Source organism: Euleptes europaea, chromosome 10, assembly GCF_029931775.1.
Source record: "Euleptes europaea isolate rEulEur1 chromosome 10, rEulEur1.hap1, whole genome shotgun sequence".
Classification (NCBI taxonomy): domain Eukaryota; kingdom Metazoa; phylum Chordata; class Lepidosauria; order Squamata; family Sphaerodactylidae; genus Euleptes; species Euleptes europaea.
The window spans coordinates 64,849,028-64,868,689 of record NC_079321.1 but is presented as its reverse complement, the minus strand read 5'-3'; the positions used below and the strand labels follow the sequence as shown (position 1 = coordinate 64,868,689).

Sequence of the window (19,662 nt, the reverse complement as noted above, 5' to 3'; positions counted from 1 at the left end):
GGTCTTACAGGCCTTATGGAATCGAGAAAGATACCACGGGGGGTGGGGGGGGTGGAGGAATCATGGGACGATACCAATGCCTAGCCTGGTATGCCAGCATCAGCAATTGAAGGATGGGCTCTGGGAGTGGATAGTCTGCTCCACAGAAGGCATGTTGGGAACATCTTAAAAAATCCAGAGTTTTCAAGGACCTCCTTCCCAAACTTAAGTTTAACCTCACTAGCGCTATTCTGAGAATGTGGGAAGCCGCCATCTGCATGTGCCTTAAAACAAACTGTTGGCTGTGTATCTGGGAAAGGAGGGTATCTTGGCTTCTCTGACTTGCTAAGAAATCTGGAGCCCAAAAACCATACCAACCCTGTGGTGTAGTCTTTGGCAAGCTCAAGTGCCAATAGCAGCCCTTAGAGGAAGCCCACTGAAACGAGCTCTTTTGATCAGACATCACACTTTCCCACACCTGTTTCAGTTCAGTTGAAAAGATCTGGATGCAAAGCCAAACTAATTACAACAAACCTGTTTCGGAATGGGCCTGGCCTAGAGGCCTCTCTTTGAGTCTCCCGGTCAGTCAGGTGTAGGAAATACCTTGTCAGTGGTTTTTAAAGGTGTTCTGAGAAACCTAGGCTTTTTCCATAACGCTGCCCAAAGCAGATTGCTCAGCGGAAAATATCAATTCAAACCACACTACTGTGGCTAGTTCTCAATCTAAATATGATTCCCATAACTAAAAAACAAATCCACTACCATTAAAAAAATAATGTTTTTGATTCAATACTGAACGGCAGGCATGCTTGAGAATTTGCCAATTTGGCTCACACATTTCTCAAGAGTCATGAACAGGGAGCTAGTCATTCATTGAGCTGTTCAGATGTGCCTTGGTTGCAAGATTACTCTGCCTTCTTGCACAATTACAGCAATTCTTCACAGCCGTTGCCCCTCCATTTTCTGCCACCATCTCCAATTTTAAAAGGCGCATGGATGAAAGGGGGGAAAAATCAGTGCGGGAATTTAAATTAAGACTTGCTACTAGTGTCTTGGTGTGCCTTCCATGTCTGCCCATGAACCCAGCTAATCTGGTGTTCAGTTCTTAACAGATGGCGCTGACTACACAGGCTTCAGAAGCAGGCAATGCAGTCTACTGGTCACTTAAAGGATGCATCTGAATGTGCAGGTGCAAAACAATTCCCTGCTTTACAATACAAGTAGGCCACAGCCATTGAGAAAATTTAGTTCCTATGCTGGACAAATGAAGGCACAAGCTACAGTGACTTAGCCCCGTAGCCCTGGGAACTGTATGGGTGCAAAGCTGCTCAAGACAAACTTCAACTACAACCACTGAGGCATTTTTTTTTAAATTATGTTATTTATAGTCCGCCTTTCTCACTGGGATTCAAGGTGGATTACACAGAGTGAGTCAATGTAATCGACAGGATAGGAAATTCAATAAACAATGAAATAGGATTTGGGTTGTAGAAGCAACCAGAAATCTAAAAACCAGAACTGAGGAATAGCACAAGTGTTAACTTGACACATTATATGATGCAAAATTACAGAGTGGGAACCAACTCATAGCAAACCATACAGAGTAGCACAGACCAGAGTCCACAGTAATTTATCCAAGTAACGTTGTGAAGCCTTTTGTAACAGTACTACCCTATTGCTTTCATAGAAAAGACTTCTTGAGTAATTCAGTTTTGCATAGTTGGCGGAAAGCCAGGCGAGTGAGAACCTTCCTGTTCTCCTCAGGCTGGCTGTTCCACAAGGTGGGGGCCACAGTGGAGAAAGCACATGTACAGGCAGTTGTTGACTTTGCCCATTTGCAGGTTGGCAAATGCAGGTTGCCCATTTGCAGTTGAGGAAAGCTGCCGTGGTGGAGCATAGGGGGAGAGGCGGTCTTGCAGATAAGAGGATCCAAGGCCAATACCTTAAATTGAGCCCGGTAACTGATGGGCAGCCAGTGGAGTGACTGCAGAATGGGAGTGATATGCCTGCTCCATCTAGCTCCCAACAATAGCCAAGCTGAGGCATTCTCACCAACTGGAGTTTATGAATTGATTTTGAGGGGAGACCAATGTACAGTGCATTACAGCAGTCTAGACTCAGTGTCACTGTGGCATGATTAGGAGCTCACCTTACCTGTATACCAAGGGAGTCAAGCAACATAAGTTTGCCTGGCAATTATATTCAGCCCAATGTTTGCATCTTGACTATGAATTATTCATTCTCTCACACAAGACATTCTTGTCAGTAGATATGAGACCACCAATCTGTAACTACAAAATGCTGAAATATTTGTGATTGGCCACACCTGCTCACAGTGCCGAAATAAAACCTGTGTATCTTGTTCCAATGCTATAGTATTAGCAAGCGTAAGTAATGACAAATCAGAGTTTTCATTAGTTTCCTGAGCATTCTGAATGAGCGGAGGGCAGTGCCTTCAACGCCCACAGTAAGACTTACAGTGTCCACCTCTACAGACTTTGCATTGTTTATTCTCCCCATTTTAAGTAAGAAATACAGAAGCCATTGCAAAGTATATGCCAATGCAGTAGCTACCACAGAGAAGGTAGTTCTCTTTTGTTAAAATCAGTTTTATTTTTCACTGGCTTGTTCAATGTTCACAGCAAATGCCAGCTGCTATCTATATGTGTGCCCCCATCCCCAATGCAGCTCAATGAGGCCACCCATGATTAGGGCAGAGGTTTCTGCAAAGCTGGGAGAAAACCAAGGTTTTCAGAAAAATAGGAAGTGTTTACAAAAATAATTGGGTGAAGTTTAAAAAAAAACTCCAAATGGTAAAGCTAAAATCAGTTTTGGCAACATACTGAGTAGCTGTAGTAACCCAATATGTTGCTTGAAAACATGGTGGCAAGAGTCCCCAGGGGCAGGTGCGATGGGGAAGCTACCACAAGATCCGGCTTGCTTCCATTGCATATCTGCTTCTCTACACTCTTTGTCAAGCCAGCAAGCAGACAATGACACAGGAGGGAAGACTAGATGAGTGGGTAAGCAGCAAGAGGGAGAAAAGGCTGGACAGGCAGATGGGGTGGGTGACTGAGCAAGATGTGTATGTGTGTGTGTGTGGGAGAGACAGAGCCACAATGGAGGGTGGAAATGAATGCACTGCCAGAACAAGAAGAGAGGTTTACCCCCATGAGTCCATACAAGTCCTTCTGTTACACATTATATATTAGGAAGAACTGATTTTAAATAATCCTTACACTCTGCAATGTATAATTTCTTCTCTAGGATTACAGAATTCTTCACTGGATAGTAGGACAAATTGTTGATTGTTGCTGTAGTGTTAATAACCAGCTCCTCACATTTGTCAACTGATTTGTATTCTGATAATTTCAAAAAGATGACATATCAGTCTTTTGTCAGAACATTAACAATTAGACACAATTACAGTTAATATATTGCACAGAATATTCCAAAGACTACAAAAAGGACGGCCACCCAAATCACTATGCAAGTGTGAACACACTCTCTGCAGAATTATGTTCCTGAATTCAAAGTCAGCTCTTCAGGCCACTCTAAAACTCACATGACATAACACTGCCTTATACTGAATCAGACCCTCGGTCCATCAAAGTCAGTATTGTCTACTACTCAGACCGGCAGCGACTCTCCAGGGTCTCAGGCAGAGGTCTTTCACATCACCTACTTCCCTTGTTCCTTTAACTGGAGATGCTGGGGATTGAACCTGGGACCTTCTGCATGCCAAGCAGATGCTCTACCACAGAGCCATGGCCCCTCTCAAACACCAACATGATATTGTCTGTTTTTCACCTAGAAGAGAGTAGCCAGTAAATCCTGCCAAAATGAATGAAGCCAGCATGGTGTGTGATCTGAGAAACCCGGGTTCAAATTCCCACTTTGCCACAGAAACTTGCCAGATGACCTTGGGCCAGTCACACACTCTCAGCCTAACCTACCTCACAGGGTTGCTGTGAAGATAAAATGGAGACGGGGAGAATGTTGTAAGCCATTTTGGGTTTGCCTCTGGGGAGGCAAGTGGGGTATAAATGAAGTAAATAAGGAAGTCCTTCACACAGCCATTGTGTATGGATGGCAGGGCATTGTGAGATTGGGGGAGGGGGGGCTTTCAAACATGTCACAGCAACTATCAACCTGATGAGGCCTCTTGGTGTAAAATGCACTTAAATTACATAGATTAAAATTGAGAATAGTAGAACACACAATTGAATTAAAAGTTTCTGCGAGACCCAACAATCGCATTTCACAATTTCTTGATTGATACTTCTTCCATTGTGCTGGTGATAAACATGCCGCAACTCTATGAGTAAGTTTCATTTAAATCAATAGGACTAGAAACAGGCTAGAAAAATGTGTGGAGGAACAATGTGACAGAAACGTCCTCTTTTGTAATCCTACTGCTGGAAGCTTCATCTTCTCCCAACTCATTTCAGTATTATTCCCTGATAAGAAATTAAAGAAGGGCACGGGAGAAAAGATTGCCTGGGAGTAAGTGACAATTCTGAGACTAAAGAGAATCCTGGAGAATCCTGGAGATTCCACTTCCTGGTGCACAGATAGACTGGGGTGGACAGTCCTATGGTATCCAATGCACCAACGTAGATTTCAGCGCTCACTCTTAGGAAGATTTGATATTATACCACTCCAGGGAGCCTATAGTACTTTCTCCATTATTGAGAAACAAAAATATCAGTTCTTACCTAGTACTTTAATAAGTAATGCCACAATCTGATGGTTAGTTGCTAGACTTGCACCAACACTAGGATGAATGGACAAATTGGCAATCACTCTTACAAGTTTGATGAGGACATCTTCTGCTTCAGAAGGATGCCCAAGTTTTCTTAATTCACCATCATCTTTGCACAGTTCACTATTAGCATCAATGTCACAATGAGTTTGGAATAGGGTTGTCAGGGTATTAATGCTTCCTTCAACCTCAAAAAATTGCTCCCGAGCCTGACTGTTCCTTGCTGTTAGGTTGCCAAGAATGAAAATGACACGAACCACCAAATCCTGTAATTAAAGAAAAAACCTTGCTGCAAGTTACAGTAGATAATAATTTGTAAAAAATATACCTTGTTTATTTCAGTTGAAACCTTCGTTTTTAAGTGAAAGGAACAACAGAGCACAACATCGTTTCAGAGGGTAGCCGTATTGGTCTGTAGTCGAAGAGCTAGACTCGAGTCCAGTAGTACAGTGGAGAAATGGATTTTTCTTCAGAGGTTTGAACTGAGCAAAACCTTCACCTTGAGTTTTTAAAAGTTTTCTCTCTCTTGGTCAGAGGACAAGTGTGATTGTGTGTGGGGGGGAGTCAATTGTTCAGCAGCTTCACCCACCAAGCCTTTGGATATGCCAGTGGTAGGCATGGCAGACACAATGTGATGTTCAAGTCACACACACACCCTTCCAGCTAGACAGGTGATATCTGCTTCCTATTTTTCAGCCAACTCTCAATCCATAAGAGGACTTGCCCTCTTATCCCATGACTATGAAGCTTGTTTAGCAGTCTTTGGTGGAGGACTTAGTCAAAAGCCTTTCGGAAATCCAAATTCTTAATGTCCACAGGCTCATTCCTGCCCATGTGCTTACTGACACCTTCAAAAAACTCTAAAAGGTTAGTGAGACAGGACATACCTTTACAGAAGCCATGTTGGCTTTTTATCAGCAGGACTTGCCCTTCTATATGCTTGACAAGTCTATCTTTAATAATGCTTTCCATCAATTTACCTGGAACAGACGTTAAGCTAGCTGTCCTGTAATTCTCTGGATCCCCCCGGAACCTTTTTGTTATAAATGGGTGTTACACTGGCCATTCTCCAGTCCTCTGGTACAGAGGCAGATCTAAGGGACATGTTACATTTCACTTTTAGATTTTCAGCAATTTCCCATTTGAGTTCTTGAAGAACTTTAGGATGAATACCATCTGGTCTCTGTGACTTGTTAGTTTGCAGATTGTCTCGACGGTCTAGGACTTCCTGCCTTGTTACCAATATTTGCCCCAGTTCCTCATTCTCCCCTCCCCTAAACATCTGTTCAGGAGAAGGTATCTGCCCTGTATCTTCAACAGTGAAGACAGATGAGAAGAATTCATTTAGTTTCTCAACAATCGCCTCCCTTAGTGTTCCTTTACTCCCATTATCATCCAATGATACATCTGCTTCCCTAGCTGGTTTCCTGCTTCTAATGTACTTAAAGAATTTCTTATTGTTGGTCTTGATGTGTTTAGCAATATGTCCCTCAAAATCTTTTTTTGCATCTCTATTTGTTTGCTAGCATTTCCTTTATGCAAGTTTGTGATTGCTTTTGTTTGCCTCGTTTGTGCAAGCCTTCCAGTTTTTGAAGGAAGCCTTGTTTCTCTCCAATAGCTTCCTTCACCTTACCTGTTAGCCATGGTGGTGACCTCTTGGACTTAATAACACCTTTCCTGAACTGCGATATACAATCTAGCTGAACCTCTAGTATTGTGGATTTGAGTAACCCCCAAGCCTTTTCCAGAGATTTAACCCTAACTATTCTTTTCAACTTTCTTTTTACCAGGTTTCTCATTTTAGAGAGGTTACCTCTTTTAAAGTCAAAGGTAATTGTTTGAGATTTCCCAGGCACTTTCCCACATACATATAAATTACATTTGATGCCACTGTGGTCACTATTGCCAGTTGGCTCAACCACATCAACATCTCACACTAAGTTGCTGGCAGCACCACAGGGTATAAGCTTTTGAGAATCAAAATTAAAACAGTCGAAGTATCTGGCGAGGGGAGTTTTGACTCTCAAAAGCTTATACCCTGAAAATCTTGCTGGTCTCTAAGGTGCTGCTGGAATCAATTCAGAGCATAACGTAAGACCTTACATCGGTCTCATTATCCATGTTGGGGCAGAAACTAATGGAAAATTATGCCAAAACAAATCACAGCATAGCCCATAGGCACCCATACAACAAAAGACACCAAGCACCCTGCCACAGGCATGGTACCACCCACAAACCCCAGTGGAGAAGAGGATGCCCCCGCATCCAATCAAAGCCTCCCCGCACTACATAAACCCCAGCCAGGACACCCCATCGTTCAGAGGGTAGGGTGTGTGGCACAGGACTCTGTCTCAGAGACCTCTAATGTGCACACTTACAGCGCACAGCATTGCACTTTGGTGGTGGGAGAGGCTCAGAAAGAGCGCACAGCGCCCCTGAAGGAGTATTTAGTGCTGTGTGGCTAACAAGACTCATTTCAGAACACCAGCAGGTACTCTTGTCTCCAGAGACTCATCCTGAAGGGGCAAACATGCACTGACAAGTGAGTAGGGGTTGGAATCCAGTTGTCCCGGCCTGAAAGTCTACACCCCTTCCCTCCAGCATGAATGCCGCATCAACAGTGCTGGTTCCCCCACCTGAGTCTGGCAGTGGGTGTGTACAGGGGCAGCCTAAGCCAAGTCCACCCAGCAATATGTCCTATGTCATGTGATGGGGCATACTATCAGAGAGCTCCACCAGTTTCAAGAATTTGGCAGTAGGTGATGTGAAAGACCCTTCTGTGCCTAAGACCCTGGAGAGCCACTGCCAGTCTGATAAGACAATACTGATCCTGATGGACCAAGGGTCTGATTCGGGATAAGGCAGGTTCATGTGTTCATGGTGCCACCAGACTTCTGTTTTGTTCAGCTGTATAAAAGAACAATGGGCTGGTGGGTGGTCCAAGGGCGTGTATGTGTTGCATAGGGGGCGGGGTCTCTGAGTCCAACACTCCCCCCACAGCACTGCTGGCATCTGATAAACCGTGCAGACTGGGGCTACAGACACATAAAAGGGAGACGGGGTGCAAGGGAGCTGCTGCCGTGGGTGCAGCATGGAGAGCTGTGAATGGGCATCCCTGCCAAAATGATGGATCCCCAGGGCAGCCCATCAGCTGGACCATCCTGTCCCCCCCTTTGCTGTTGGCAGAGGGAAAGCTTCAGCTCTGAGACTTCTGCCTGCCATTGTGGGGGGATCAAACCAGGAGCCCTGGCCGCCGTGCCCTGGGACCTTCCCACCGAGCCATGCCTGCCTTTGCAATGTTCTCCGCCTGGCCCCATGTGGCTGGGTGTGGCATCAAGGCTGCAGTGGAGTGCCTACTGCCTGATGGCACGCCTCCCTTTTCAATCTGCCTTCTCGGCCCAGTGGTTAGGATGTGACGCTTTGGTGTTTAGGGTTATGTGTTCGAGCCTGGCCTCATGTCTCTACCTCCCCCCCCCTTTCTGATTTACTTTTTCTGGAGAAGAGTGTCTGTGGCTTTGAGGAGGGGTGGAAGTGTGTGGGCAGCACTTCTGCTGTCAGTCAGACCCTTGCTAGGGGCAGAGCAGGCTTCCTGTACACTGAATGGGTGCCCTTCCCTCATGGGCTGAGGGGGTGCTCCGGCCACATGCCCATGCTGGGGGTTGTGCTGTTCCTGGGTCTTTCCTCCCTGTCCACTGGTTCTCCTTGGAAAGGCTAAGCCCGTTCTCAGGTGATCTTTCTATCCAGGCCCTGACCAGACTCATATCTTCTTAGCTTCAGTTATATTGGGTGCCTGCGAATGACTCCTGGGCACCAAGGTTTTGCTCTGTGCACCTTTGCCAGCCCTACGCTGCTACTGCATGGCAGCTTACCTGTAGCCTTGGGGAAAACAGGTTTTCTTAATGAAAAAAATCTACTCTGGCCAGAAACAGCGCCCAGCCCTTATATTGCCCACTCCTGATTCTGACATACACACATAAGTCAGTCTTTGAAAAGCAAATAATATTCCAAACAACAACTCTGTGCAAATAATAAGTTAATCAACTTTCTGTCCTTTATGTTTTCCTGAACTGTTAATCTAAGTTGAGTCCATTTCAATAATTTACTACTTAGAAATCCAGTCAACCATTTAAAATTTTTATCTTATAAATGTATATGAAAGTAGGTCAACGAAAATGGATATGCACACATAAAACACCATAGACACATCAGAGGATTAAAATATAAAACAGAGATAGGGGAAAAAACTGACCTGCTTCTCTGGGTGTTTGTTTAGCAGGGCTAAAAATAAGACGTAACATCTGGAGCAATCTGCCAAAGCTGAGCAGCAATCATTGAAGGAAGAAAGTTTGCTACATATTAAAAAAGAAATACACATGAGTAGAAGAACTTTTCTTCTCCAGGTTCCCTCTACCTAAGCTAAATATTTCCCCTCCCGATTTTTAAATACACATATTTAAATGCTAATATTTTCTCTTCTAGTGTAATTCAGTATAGATAAGTATGAAAAAGAATGATAGTAACCTTAGAACAGGCCAGCCCAGTCTTATTAGAGTTTGGAAGCTAATCAGAGTCAGCTGTGGTTAGTACTTGGATGGGAGACCACCAAGGAAGTCTAGGGTTGCTATGCAGAGGAAAGCAACGTTAAACCACCTCTGCGCCTTTCTTGCCTTTTCAAGCCCATGATGGGGTCACTTTCGAACAAAGGACAATCCAGTTTGAACCAGACCACCTATTTGCCACAGAAATTCAAAGCCATTACCAGATGCTTGCTGTATCAAGTATAGTCCCACCTACGTCTCTGATTGCAACAGTAGCGTCAGACATCAGAGATGGGGCTCTGTGTACCATTCACTAGATTAGCTTAATACCTACATACACCCTCTTGGGGAGCTCGTCAGGAGGTTTGGAGCTGGGTGCCACTAAGATGCTGGCGACACCCAGCTCTTCCTGCTGCTGGATGAACAGCCTGAGGCAGATCTCTCAACCCTATGTCAGTGCCTGGATGCTGTGGTTGGATGGCTGAGCTGGCTGAAGTTAAATCCAGTGAAAACAGAAGTCATGTGGCTGGGGAGGGCTGGGTCGTTAGCGGGACTATGGCTTTTGGCTCTTGACAGGGTTCAGCTATTGTCGGTGGATTCCATGAAGAGCCTGGGGGTTTGGCTGGATGCCTCTCTCGCTCTGGAGAAACAGGTGTCTTTAGTGGCGAGGCTGGCAATTCTATCTCTGCCGTGCTTGTCAGCTGTCCCCATTTATGCCTCACTCAAACTTGGACCTAGTGATACACGTACCAGTAGCCTCCAGGCTGGACTATTGCAACTCGCTCTACAAAGGGCTACACTTGAGGCTTCTTTGGAAACTTCAGGTTATATAATGGCTACTAGGCTGCTGATCAATACATCATCGTCATCCCATATTCAGCCTGTGCTCAAGCAGCTGCACTGGCTGCCTATTGGGTTCCAAGTCAAGTTCAAGGTGCTGGTTCTTACCTTGAAAGCCCTAAATGGGCCTTCATACCTACGGGACTGCCTCTTCCTATATGTCCCCCAAAGAAGGTTTCATTCTTCTTTACATGGTCTACTGGTGGTGCCCAGCCCACAGGGGGCTTGACTGTCCTCAACGAGGGCAAGAGCTTTTTTGTTAGCAGCCTTTGCCTGGTGGAACTCACTGTGGGATGTTTCTAGATTCCATAGGGCCTGTAAGACATAGTTGTTCCACCAGGCATTCCATTGAGGATGGCTGAGGCCAGTTTTCTACCCTATTAGCAGTGCCACCTGTGTTTGACACCAGTCTGGGATGTAGGTTGCTGGGTGCCAAATTATTATGTTTTATCTTGATGTCTGTTAGGATACTATCTTACTATATAATATTTTAAGATTTCTACTCTGTCACTTGGTTATTGCACTAGTACTGTGCTACAAGGGTACCTTCTCAGCTGGTCATTCTCAGGAGGTCTTGAGTGGCGGTAGCTGGTTAGAGTGTTTTCCAGGGAAGCCTTTGTCTAAGTGAGTTTCCCAGCAAGGAAATACACCATTCCCCCTTCCTACTGTAACAGTCACCATAAGTCAATTGTGACTTGATGGCACTCCCCCTCCCGGAAGAACAATAGTGATCTATGATGAATAAATACTATTTCAGGGGATAATGACAATAGAAACCTGAATCTGAGTTATCTCAAAATTACTGGAAGGTAACAAGGAAGCCACGCATCCTTGAAGCACAGACAGAATTCTGATATGAGGGTTCATTACAGAGCAATCTAGGGTTCATTACAGGGCAAAGAAACAGTTTGGAAGTGGGATCAAAATTATCTTTCTAAATGTTCTGTTATATTTAAGATCAGAAAGGGAAACTCACCAAGTAACTGTGTTGGGACCCTACAGGTTAGTTGAGCACATTATACCCTGAATACTTTTATTGGTCTTTAAGGTGGTACTGGACCACCTCAGCTTTGTTCTAATACTGCAGTCTGTCACAGCCACCCACCTGAAACATTCACAGGTGGGATTGTGAGAAGGGACTGTAGAAGGGAGAAGCAGAAGGAGATTAGGAAGTGGCTGCTGGACAGTAAAACTACAACGGCTTTTAAAGGAAAGACAAAAGGAGAAGAAACAATAACAATAAGTTTTTTAGCTGATCGTTACAAGGATCTCAAACTGTGCCCAGCCTAAGCTCACTGTTCAGAGGTCTCTCCCTGTTTATTTTAGTTTAAATTTTTTCTAAACTGATGATGCCAGGGTGCCTTATAAGTACAATGCAAATGTTTTATCAATGCCCTCCTGTAGAGACCTTCAGAAGATTTTTGTACATGGCTTTCAGACTTGGTAATATTGTTCACCTCTGCACATGGGGATAAACTCATCAGTGATTTGGCTAACAATTATGAAGGACCAAAGAAGGAGGTGTCATCATTGTGCATTTAGGCTATTTCCACATGGGGATTTTCACCCATATGGAAAGCAGGAAACCCAACATTCAAGGGGACCATCAACACGACATTGTGTTCATTCCAAACATGGCATTCCACCTTAATGGGTGGGGGGAATAGCCAGTTTTTCTCTAGCTCATGGAAGTGTCCGCGTGGACACTTCCCTCCATCACCACTACTGGGAGGAGGTGCAGAGCTAAGTTCTGTTTTCAAAATAGCAGAGAACACAGTTTGGTAGGGGAAAGGGTGCTTCTGGGCCATGGGGGTTCTGGTATTACCAGAAAAGGGGGGAGGAGCAAGGAGCTAGGCTGTAGTGGCAGCGGCAGCAGGTGCTGCAGGAACAGGGGTGTCTGGGCGCTGTTCCTGCACTGCTTGCAGCACCAGCAGCTTGGGTGCATTGTCTTGCCCCTACCAGGATGCACCCACAGTGCATGTGCAGCCAAATCCTATTATAAAGGCTCCGAAAGACATACAGTTTTATCATTGACAATGAGAAAGGCTGGTTGTACCTTCCACTCTTATTGACTAGAGAGCGTGGCTAGGATTTTGATTTATCGTGTCATGTGAATCGGCATGTGGAGTTTGAACTGCAACACAGAATGGCTTGGATTCAAAGTAGCGTCAGTGGAGCAAAGTTTCCTGAGGGGCCCTTAGGGACAGCACAGGATGCAGTGCAAGGGTCTCCAGTAGGAGGGAGAGCTGGTGGAAATCACTTCCCCACATATGCTTGCACAAAAGTCCACCTTCCCACTGCAGCCGACTGCATTGCATACTACACAGTTCCCAACGGTCCCTCGGCCATCAAGAGCAGGTTGTGGGAGGGAGGAATTGGAAAAGATCACCAAACTCCTCTCCATTCATGGCTGTTGAACCCAACCTAATATTTTCCCACCAAAACAAAATCCAAAACAATGTTTCAGCGATAGGAACTACATATGAACATGAGATGATGACATGCAGTATTTCAAAAGGAATAAAACCCAAAATCTGTAGCCCCAATAAAGTAGCAGCTTCTAAAATGTATGCTAATAGGTTAAAACTGTGTTATAATACAAAAAAAGAAATAGGTACCTGAATATTCTGGCCACATTGGTACATATATCCTTGTCATTCATACGTTTTTCCATCATCAGACAAAGCTCTGGAATGGCTCCATAGCTCAGGAGTTCACACCGTGATTGAGGCAAGTCAACCAAGTTTCGCAAAGTAGCAGTTAGCTGTAGGAAAGAAATTTAAGCATTAAGAAATCATTACATAATTATGAATCCCAGGCACTTTTGAACATGGTTAAGTCTAGCCTAGGCATCTTCTGCTGGCAGCCCTGTCAATCTCTGCAAACATTAGTATTTCTGCTATGGGCTATTTAGAAATAAGAACATGAAACAGTGATACAAGCGAAAGTTTTTTTTAAAAAAAAAACAAGACTGTAGATGTCACGTTTATCTTTTTCCATTAAAACCCCCCCGAAACTATTATTTTCCCCCCTTAACAGGAGACACTTGAATAGTTTGCTTATCCCTTGGGGGGTTTGCCTTCTTCAAAGCTGAGCACGGAACTGTACAACAATATGACCAACTATCCCTTTTTAGCCAAAGGTAGTAGATTACGCAGTGGCTGGATAGTTCCATATATTCTTGGATGAAGCAGACCTGTTTCAATCTGGTTTGAAGCTCAGGAGAGAGACTAATTCTCCTTGCTGATTCTCCTGGTTCTCTCAGACATTTGCAGTACTATCAACTTCAGCTTCCTTCTGGATCAATTCTGTAGACTGGGAGTAGGGAATAATATCTTGCAGTGCTTCTACTCTTCCCTTACTAAGAAAGTTCTAGAAAATGGTACAGAGTGACTGCTGCTCTTCTCAGTGGGAACTGTCCCATGGAGTTTCAGAAGGACCTACACTACCTCTAAGAGAGACTGTTTGTGGATTTAGAGTAATATGCCATCAGATCCATTTCTCCTTTCTGCCAGAATCATATGCAGTATTTCTTCCCAGCAAGACTGCCTGAAAAGGGCTTGATGAAGGTGAATAAACTGAAGCTCAATACAGACAAGACAGCGAGGATTGCACTGGGCGGTCAGTTGATAAGGGAAAGTAGTGATACTACAGGGTGTCATCCTCCCTGTAAATGATCAAGTTTGTAGTTTCAGGGAGCTATGCAAGGGCCTTTTCTCCAGGTGATGGCTTGGATCACATGGCAAATACTTACCTCTCTTCTGTAAGCTTTCATCTTGACCCTAACTGTGCTATTAATAATGTACAAACTGACATCGTGCCCTTATTTTTTCCTGAAAAACACTATCACACTTTGGCCTTTTCTAATAGCCCTTGATCATTTTAGTTGCCGTTTCTGCACCTTTTCTGGTTGTACTAGATGAAGTCAATTCTATCAGGAATACAGCTGTCTTGGATGTATACCCCCTCCCTACCTCTGGTCAAAGATGACCACAACATTAATATTGATGGTGGTGATTAATCAGGTGATGTATTATTTGCTTACAATATTTATAACCTGCTTTTCCCATAATATTTCAAGGTGCCTCAACATTACCCCAAATGGCATCAACTTTTCTATATGACAGAAGTAAAATTCATTCCCACTGCTCCTTAGAACAAGTCAGAGAGGGCCTTAATTTGATCTGTGCCTCCTATTTTTGTATTCTGCTCTTGCCAATCATAAGGCACTATTTCCCATGTTCCATCACCACAGGTATTGGCAAAAGTGCTTTCTCATCCACTGCTGCTGCTACATAGAACATCCATCTCACAGCTCTTTGCTTCACCAGTTCTCCATCCCTTTTCTAATCTCCTTTGAAAATTGCCTCTCTCTGAGATTGCTGTTACTCCTTAAATAATGGAATAAGGGGGGAAAATACCAATTCTATATTTTTTTCTAAACTTGCCATAAGGGTACAGACCAGTCAAAAGGATCAACTTCCTGCTTGTCGGCTCTTCCTCAAAGAAACAACACCCAGTCATAGCAATCAAAAATTCAGCCAAAAGCTTGTTGGAAAAGAAAGATGTTGCATCCTTTACAGAAGTTTAATAAGGGGTTGAGCTTTCTCTATTACCTCCTGGAGTGGATTCCAAAGTTCTAAATGAGGACATCTTTGATCATACCTGGCAAACATAGAGCATTAATAATGCTGGTTGGCCAGATGTTAGCAGATGTAGTAGGGAGAGAGATGTTCCGTCAGATACATGGGGCTCAGGGCATGAAGGGATTTAAAGTCTAAAACTAGCACCTTGAATAGAGCTTGGAGGTAAACTGGTAACAGTACTGCTGACACAAGACTGGTGAACTATGATCATGCCATCCAGGATCTGACCATAGGCTGGGCAATGTAGTGCACTGTACATGGGGTTGGCTTTGAAGACAGCGGTCAGGCCTAGAAGCTGCCAAAGCATGGATCCAGTATAGCAAGGACTGATTAAAAAAGGAAAACAGCCTCTGAAGATGCCTGCCACAGCTGCTGGCGAAACGTCAGGAAAGAAAATACCAAGACCACGGTCACACAAGAGCCTCTGAAGAAGATGTAAATGGGAGGATACATTTCTGAATATAGTAACAACTTCTTTCTCAGTGGCAAGGCCAGCATCCAGGTTTTTAATGTGATCGGACAGGGCAATAATAACCCCATGTATTAGAGATAAATCCATTCCTCTGAGAACATGGGCATCCTCTATCAGCATCACCTCCAACTTTTCTGGATGCAGTTTCAGTTCAGCCTCAACCATTTGCCCATGATTTCATGATATTGATTCAGAATAGAAACAAATGAGTGAGATCAATAAGAAATAATGTGTTAAGGGGAGTGGCAGTACTGATAAACTGACTGTTACTGTTAACTATATTTCACTGTTTTTATTGGCTTTTACGGTTTTTAATTTTGCTGTAAACTGCACTGGAACTTTTTTAGTTTGAATAAATAATCAGTTATGAATATAATTCCTTGATACTTAGTAAAATATAGAACATACTGATTATGTCAGCATCCTCAGGTACACATGATCTCACTCAACAGCTTCATATAGATATTACAGTACAGGCAGGAGAACTGATCCCTACAGGACTACATACGTAAGCACCCAGGTAGATCCCCAGTGAAAAATGAGGTTTTTTTTTCAGACAGAAAAAGACCTAAACCATTGAGGTATCTTGTATCCTGAGATACACACCAGATATTAAAAAAAGAATGCCGCTATCAACAGAATAATCCACTGTATTAAAAACTGCTTACAGATCCAATAGAATCATCACCAAGACAGTTATCTAGTCCAAAGCTTCTTAAACTGTGGATCACAACCCCATATGGGGTCGCATAACTGAATGTCGAGATCGCAAAAAAATTATTTGCTTTATTATCAGTAAATGTTTGATGTGCATTCCTATTTTATATACCGGGGTTGGGTAAAAATTTCTCGGGCAAAAAGGGGTAGTGAGTGGAAAAAGTTTAAGAAGCCCTGATCTAGTCAATCTATAGATTTAAGATCATACCCCTTGTTTACCAATCTAATTTCTTTCCCAAACCCAGGTTTGAAGAGAGATAAGAGCTAAGAAAATAAATAACATTCAGGAATGCCTGTAAGTTCCTTGGCCAATACATGCTGATTATTTTACACCCCCCTCAAAGGGATTGACAAAGATCTACAACTGGTCAGGTTGTCCTTATCCAATAAAGTTTATTTTTAAAAACAAAGACATAACAACCGTTTCTTCTAATATGTAAGAAAACCTTCCCTGCTTCTCATTAATAATGCTAGCCAGTAAACCAATCAGTTCATTTGCTCAATTTAAGCAGCCATGATAAGCAAGGATCTAATTTGTATGTGCTGGCCTTCGCAACACTTCACAACCAAGCCATTCACCTAAGTTAGAGTGAGCAAGTGATTCAAACAATTTTGACAAGAGCTTTCCTCCGTTGCCTATGGTTCTCCATTTTGTTTACTGCTTCCAGATGGAGGCTTTTGCAACTGACCACAAGCGGGCTTAATCGGTGTGTCCGATGCCTACAGTCTACATGGGAACTGGGCTGATCTTCAAGCAAACTGTCAACAGTTAAAATGGACTAAAATGGACTTGTAGGTCTGCATGACTGCACAGCTGCAATACAAAATCAGCAACGACAGAACCTACAAAAGCCTCTTAATGAAGTACTCCCCATCTCTCTCACATACCAGCCATTTGAATGAACCCTAAGGAAATATTAAATTACAGGTTCTAATAACCCAACTACACTCAATAAGCAATGGAAACAGACTGAATAGTTAACTCACATACATCTATCAACCAACGCATCAGAAAGAAATTGAGTAAATACTAAATAAGGAGTTACAGGTTGAGTATCCCTTATCCGAAAACCCGATATCCAAAATTTAAAACTTTTTGAGTGCCCACAAAGGATAATAAAATGGCACGTGTGCAGGATGGTCATGCCAATGGCAAGTTTCCCACAATGCCCCAAATGCAGAAAATTAGCAAAAATATGGTAAAAATTACCTTTAGGCTATGTGTATAAGGTGTATATAAAACATACATGAATTTCGTGTTTAGAGTCCCATCCTCAAGATATCTCATTATGTATATGCAAATATTCAAAAATCCAAAAAAATCCAAAATCCAAAACACTTCTGCTCCAAAGCACTTTGGATACTCAACCTGTATCTGCAACAGCCAGACACAGATTACTACACAACTTGTCATTAATATTTAGTTTTGTCATGCAACAGTAATATACTGCCTGTGGGTCCAGGGAAAGTTGGTTCCTACGCACTGCCAACAGATGGTGTTAACAGAGACAGATGTTAGCTGCCTTTTCTTTCCCCCATCAGCCTCCAGCCAGCCAGTTGGTGGACCACTGTGGGGAATAAACCCTAGAACATAGGTGACTGAACTGAGGAGAAGGCAAAATCACTGCTCTTCACCTCTTTCATCACAGCAAGACTCCTTGCATTGTTATAACTGATTCATAGGATAAAACTAAGAAAGTTACACTGACACAGCGCTGGGATTGGTGCTGCCGTATTAGCAACAAATGCCATTCATGGCTGCTGCATGGTAGAATTTGGCTAGTCTGTAATTCTATGCAATGCAATAAGAATTCTCCATTCCCAGTAAAAGTGCTCTCATAGTATGCTTAATTATATACTCTTTTGATTTTGAACTTTGATTCTTGAGGTTTTCTTTTCTCATTCTTCTGCATATGAAATGTGCATCATTTGTAGAAAGCTGTGCTGGCTATTAACATTTTAGAATGTGATATTGTCATGGCAGGTAACACAAAAGTACTTTATAAAATCTCCTGGGTCACACTCTGCATGTATTGTAAGCTAACCCCCCACCATGTTCTGGACTCTTCAAAGTGATTTTAAATATTTTATTAACTTAGTTAACAACTGTTATTTGGCAATCCGTTGTTATTGGAACCTTTCTTCTCAGTGACTCATTCCCAGCACCGATTCCATCTCCTCCAATTCATGTGCTATACTTTTCTTACTTAGTTGGTGTTTTTTTTCTTTTTTCTCTGCTTTGCTTTTCCAGTCTTCTTTGTTGCAATACTTAAAAGGTATACTATCTTTTCCAAAGGTGGAAGAGGGTTTTCACCTACTGCATATTAACAGAGCACAGTAATATTTTCAGATGCAACTCTGCTGGGGATTGCACTGTAAGGCTTGATTCAGACATAGACTTGGAGCCATTACAGCGTTACCGTGTCTATGAAGTGCAACTTTCTTGCACTGAAGCTCAAAATGCACCCCTCATGCTGTTCCTGGGAGATGGTGAACCATGATCCACAACTACATGAACAATCCTTCAAAGAACTTAAGTTTACTCAAGAGATGATGAAGAAGAGTTGGTTTTTATACCCCATTTTCCCCTACCTTTAAGGAGTCTCAAAGTGGCTTACAATCTCCTTCCCTTCCCCTCCCTGCAACAGACACCTTGTGAGGTAGGTGAGGCTGAGAGAGTTCTGAGAGAACTGTGACTAGCCCAAGGTCACCCAGCAGGCTTCATGTGGAGGGGTGGGGAATCGAATCAGGTTCTCCAGATTAGAGTTCACCACTTTTAACCACTACACCATGCTGGTGCTCTCTCTCCCCCGCCCCTCCTTAGTTGTTACATGGAATATTATACTTTTCTTTCAGTAAGAAAAAAATGACATCCCACTGGAATCAAAGAAACTTAAATTAGTCACTGTTACATTTGGATTACTATACTTGTAAAACAATTACTGTATCTAAATACATATAGAACTCTTTCAGCAATACACACACAAATTCTTTACTTGCTGAAATAAAACCTTAATTCTGACCTGGACCAAGAGGTGTCCTGAGCTGCAAAAATGTGCCTCATTTTCATTAATTAAATTAATCTGCTTCATAAATTGAACCAGAACTTCAAGCGTTCCCTTGTGGCACATTTCATGAACAAGGCTTGTATTTCCAGAAATAAATTTTAGCGCACCAATACAATAGATAAAGGCTTCTGTGTTTGCTTGCAGTTCTTCACCTCTCAGAATTTTCAGCAGAGAATCTATGGAGAAAACCAGGAGTATTAATGATGATGATCTTCTTCTTTCTTTAAAGTAGAAGACACTTTGTCATAGTTTACTTTGAAGTGATCCAGATAGTTTAAATGGTTGTAACAAATGGTTGTTCATAGAAGTAAATCAGCTTTACTGTCCTTGTTTGAATGCAGATCACCAATCACGGAAGCTTTTAATTACTATATTAAAAATGGTCATCATGTAACAGAAGAAACATTAGTTCTAGTTTCCATCAATTTTTCACCACATATGAGCAAGTTTTCAGTAATATATACGGGGCTGGTATCTGGATTGACAAAATAGGTCAGTCCTTTGATTAAATTCTTCTTAAATTCCTATGTTCCATCTCTGGAATTCCAAATTGTATAGCAGGGGCGGCCCTCCAAGCAGACCTGGGACAATCATCTCTTGAAGCTCAGGCTTGGATGAAGGCCTTTGATCTTAAAAT

At 42.9% G+C, this 19,662-nt stretch overlaps 1 protein-coding gene across 1 annotated transcript in view; it reads right to left on the bottom strand.

Annotated features, from left to right (window-relative positions):
- ARMC2 (armadillo repeat containing 2) overlaps positions 1–19,662 on the bottom strand; it is a 67,181-nt gene that overhangs the window by 5,219 nt on the left and 42,300 nt on the right. Inside the window, exons 12-16 of the mRNA XM_056856201.1 lie at positions 18,981–19,201; positions 12,741–12,886; positions 8,994–9,093; positions 4,698–5,010; positions 3,219–3,341 (exon numbers count right to left, since the gene is read on the bottom strand). Of these exons, the coding sequence (XP_056712179.1) occupies positions 3,219–3,341; positions 4,698–5,010; positions 8,994–9,093; positions 12,741–12,886; positions 18,981–19,201 (903 nt within the window). The remainder of the gene's footprint in view (positions 1–3,218; positions 3,342–4,697; positions 5,011–8,993; positions 9,094–12,740; positions 12,887–18,980; positions 19,202–19,662) is intronic.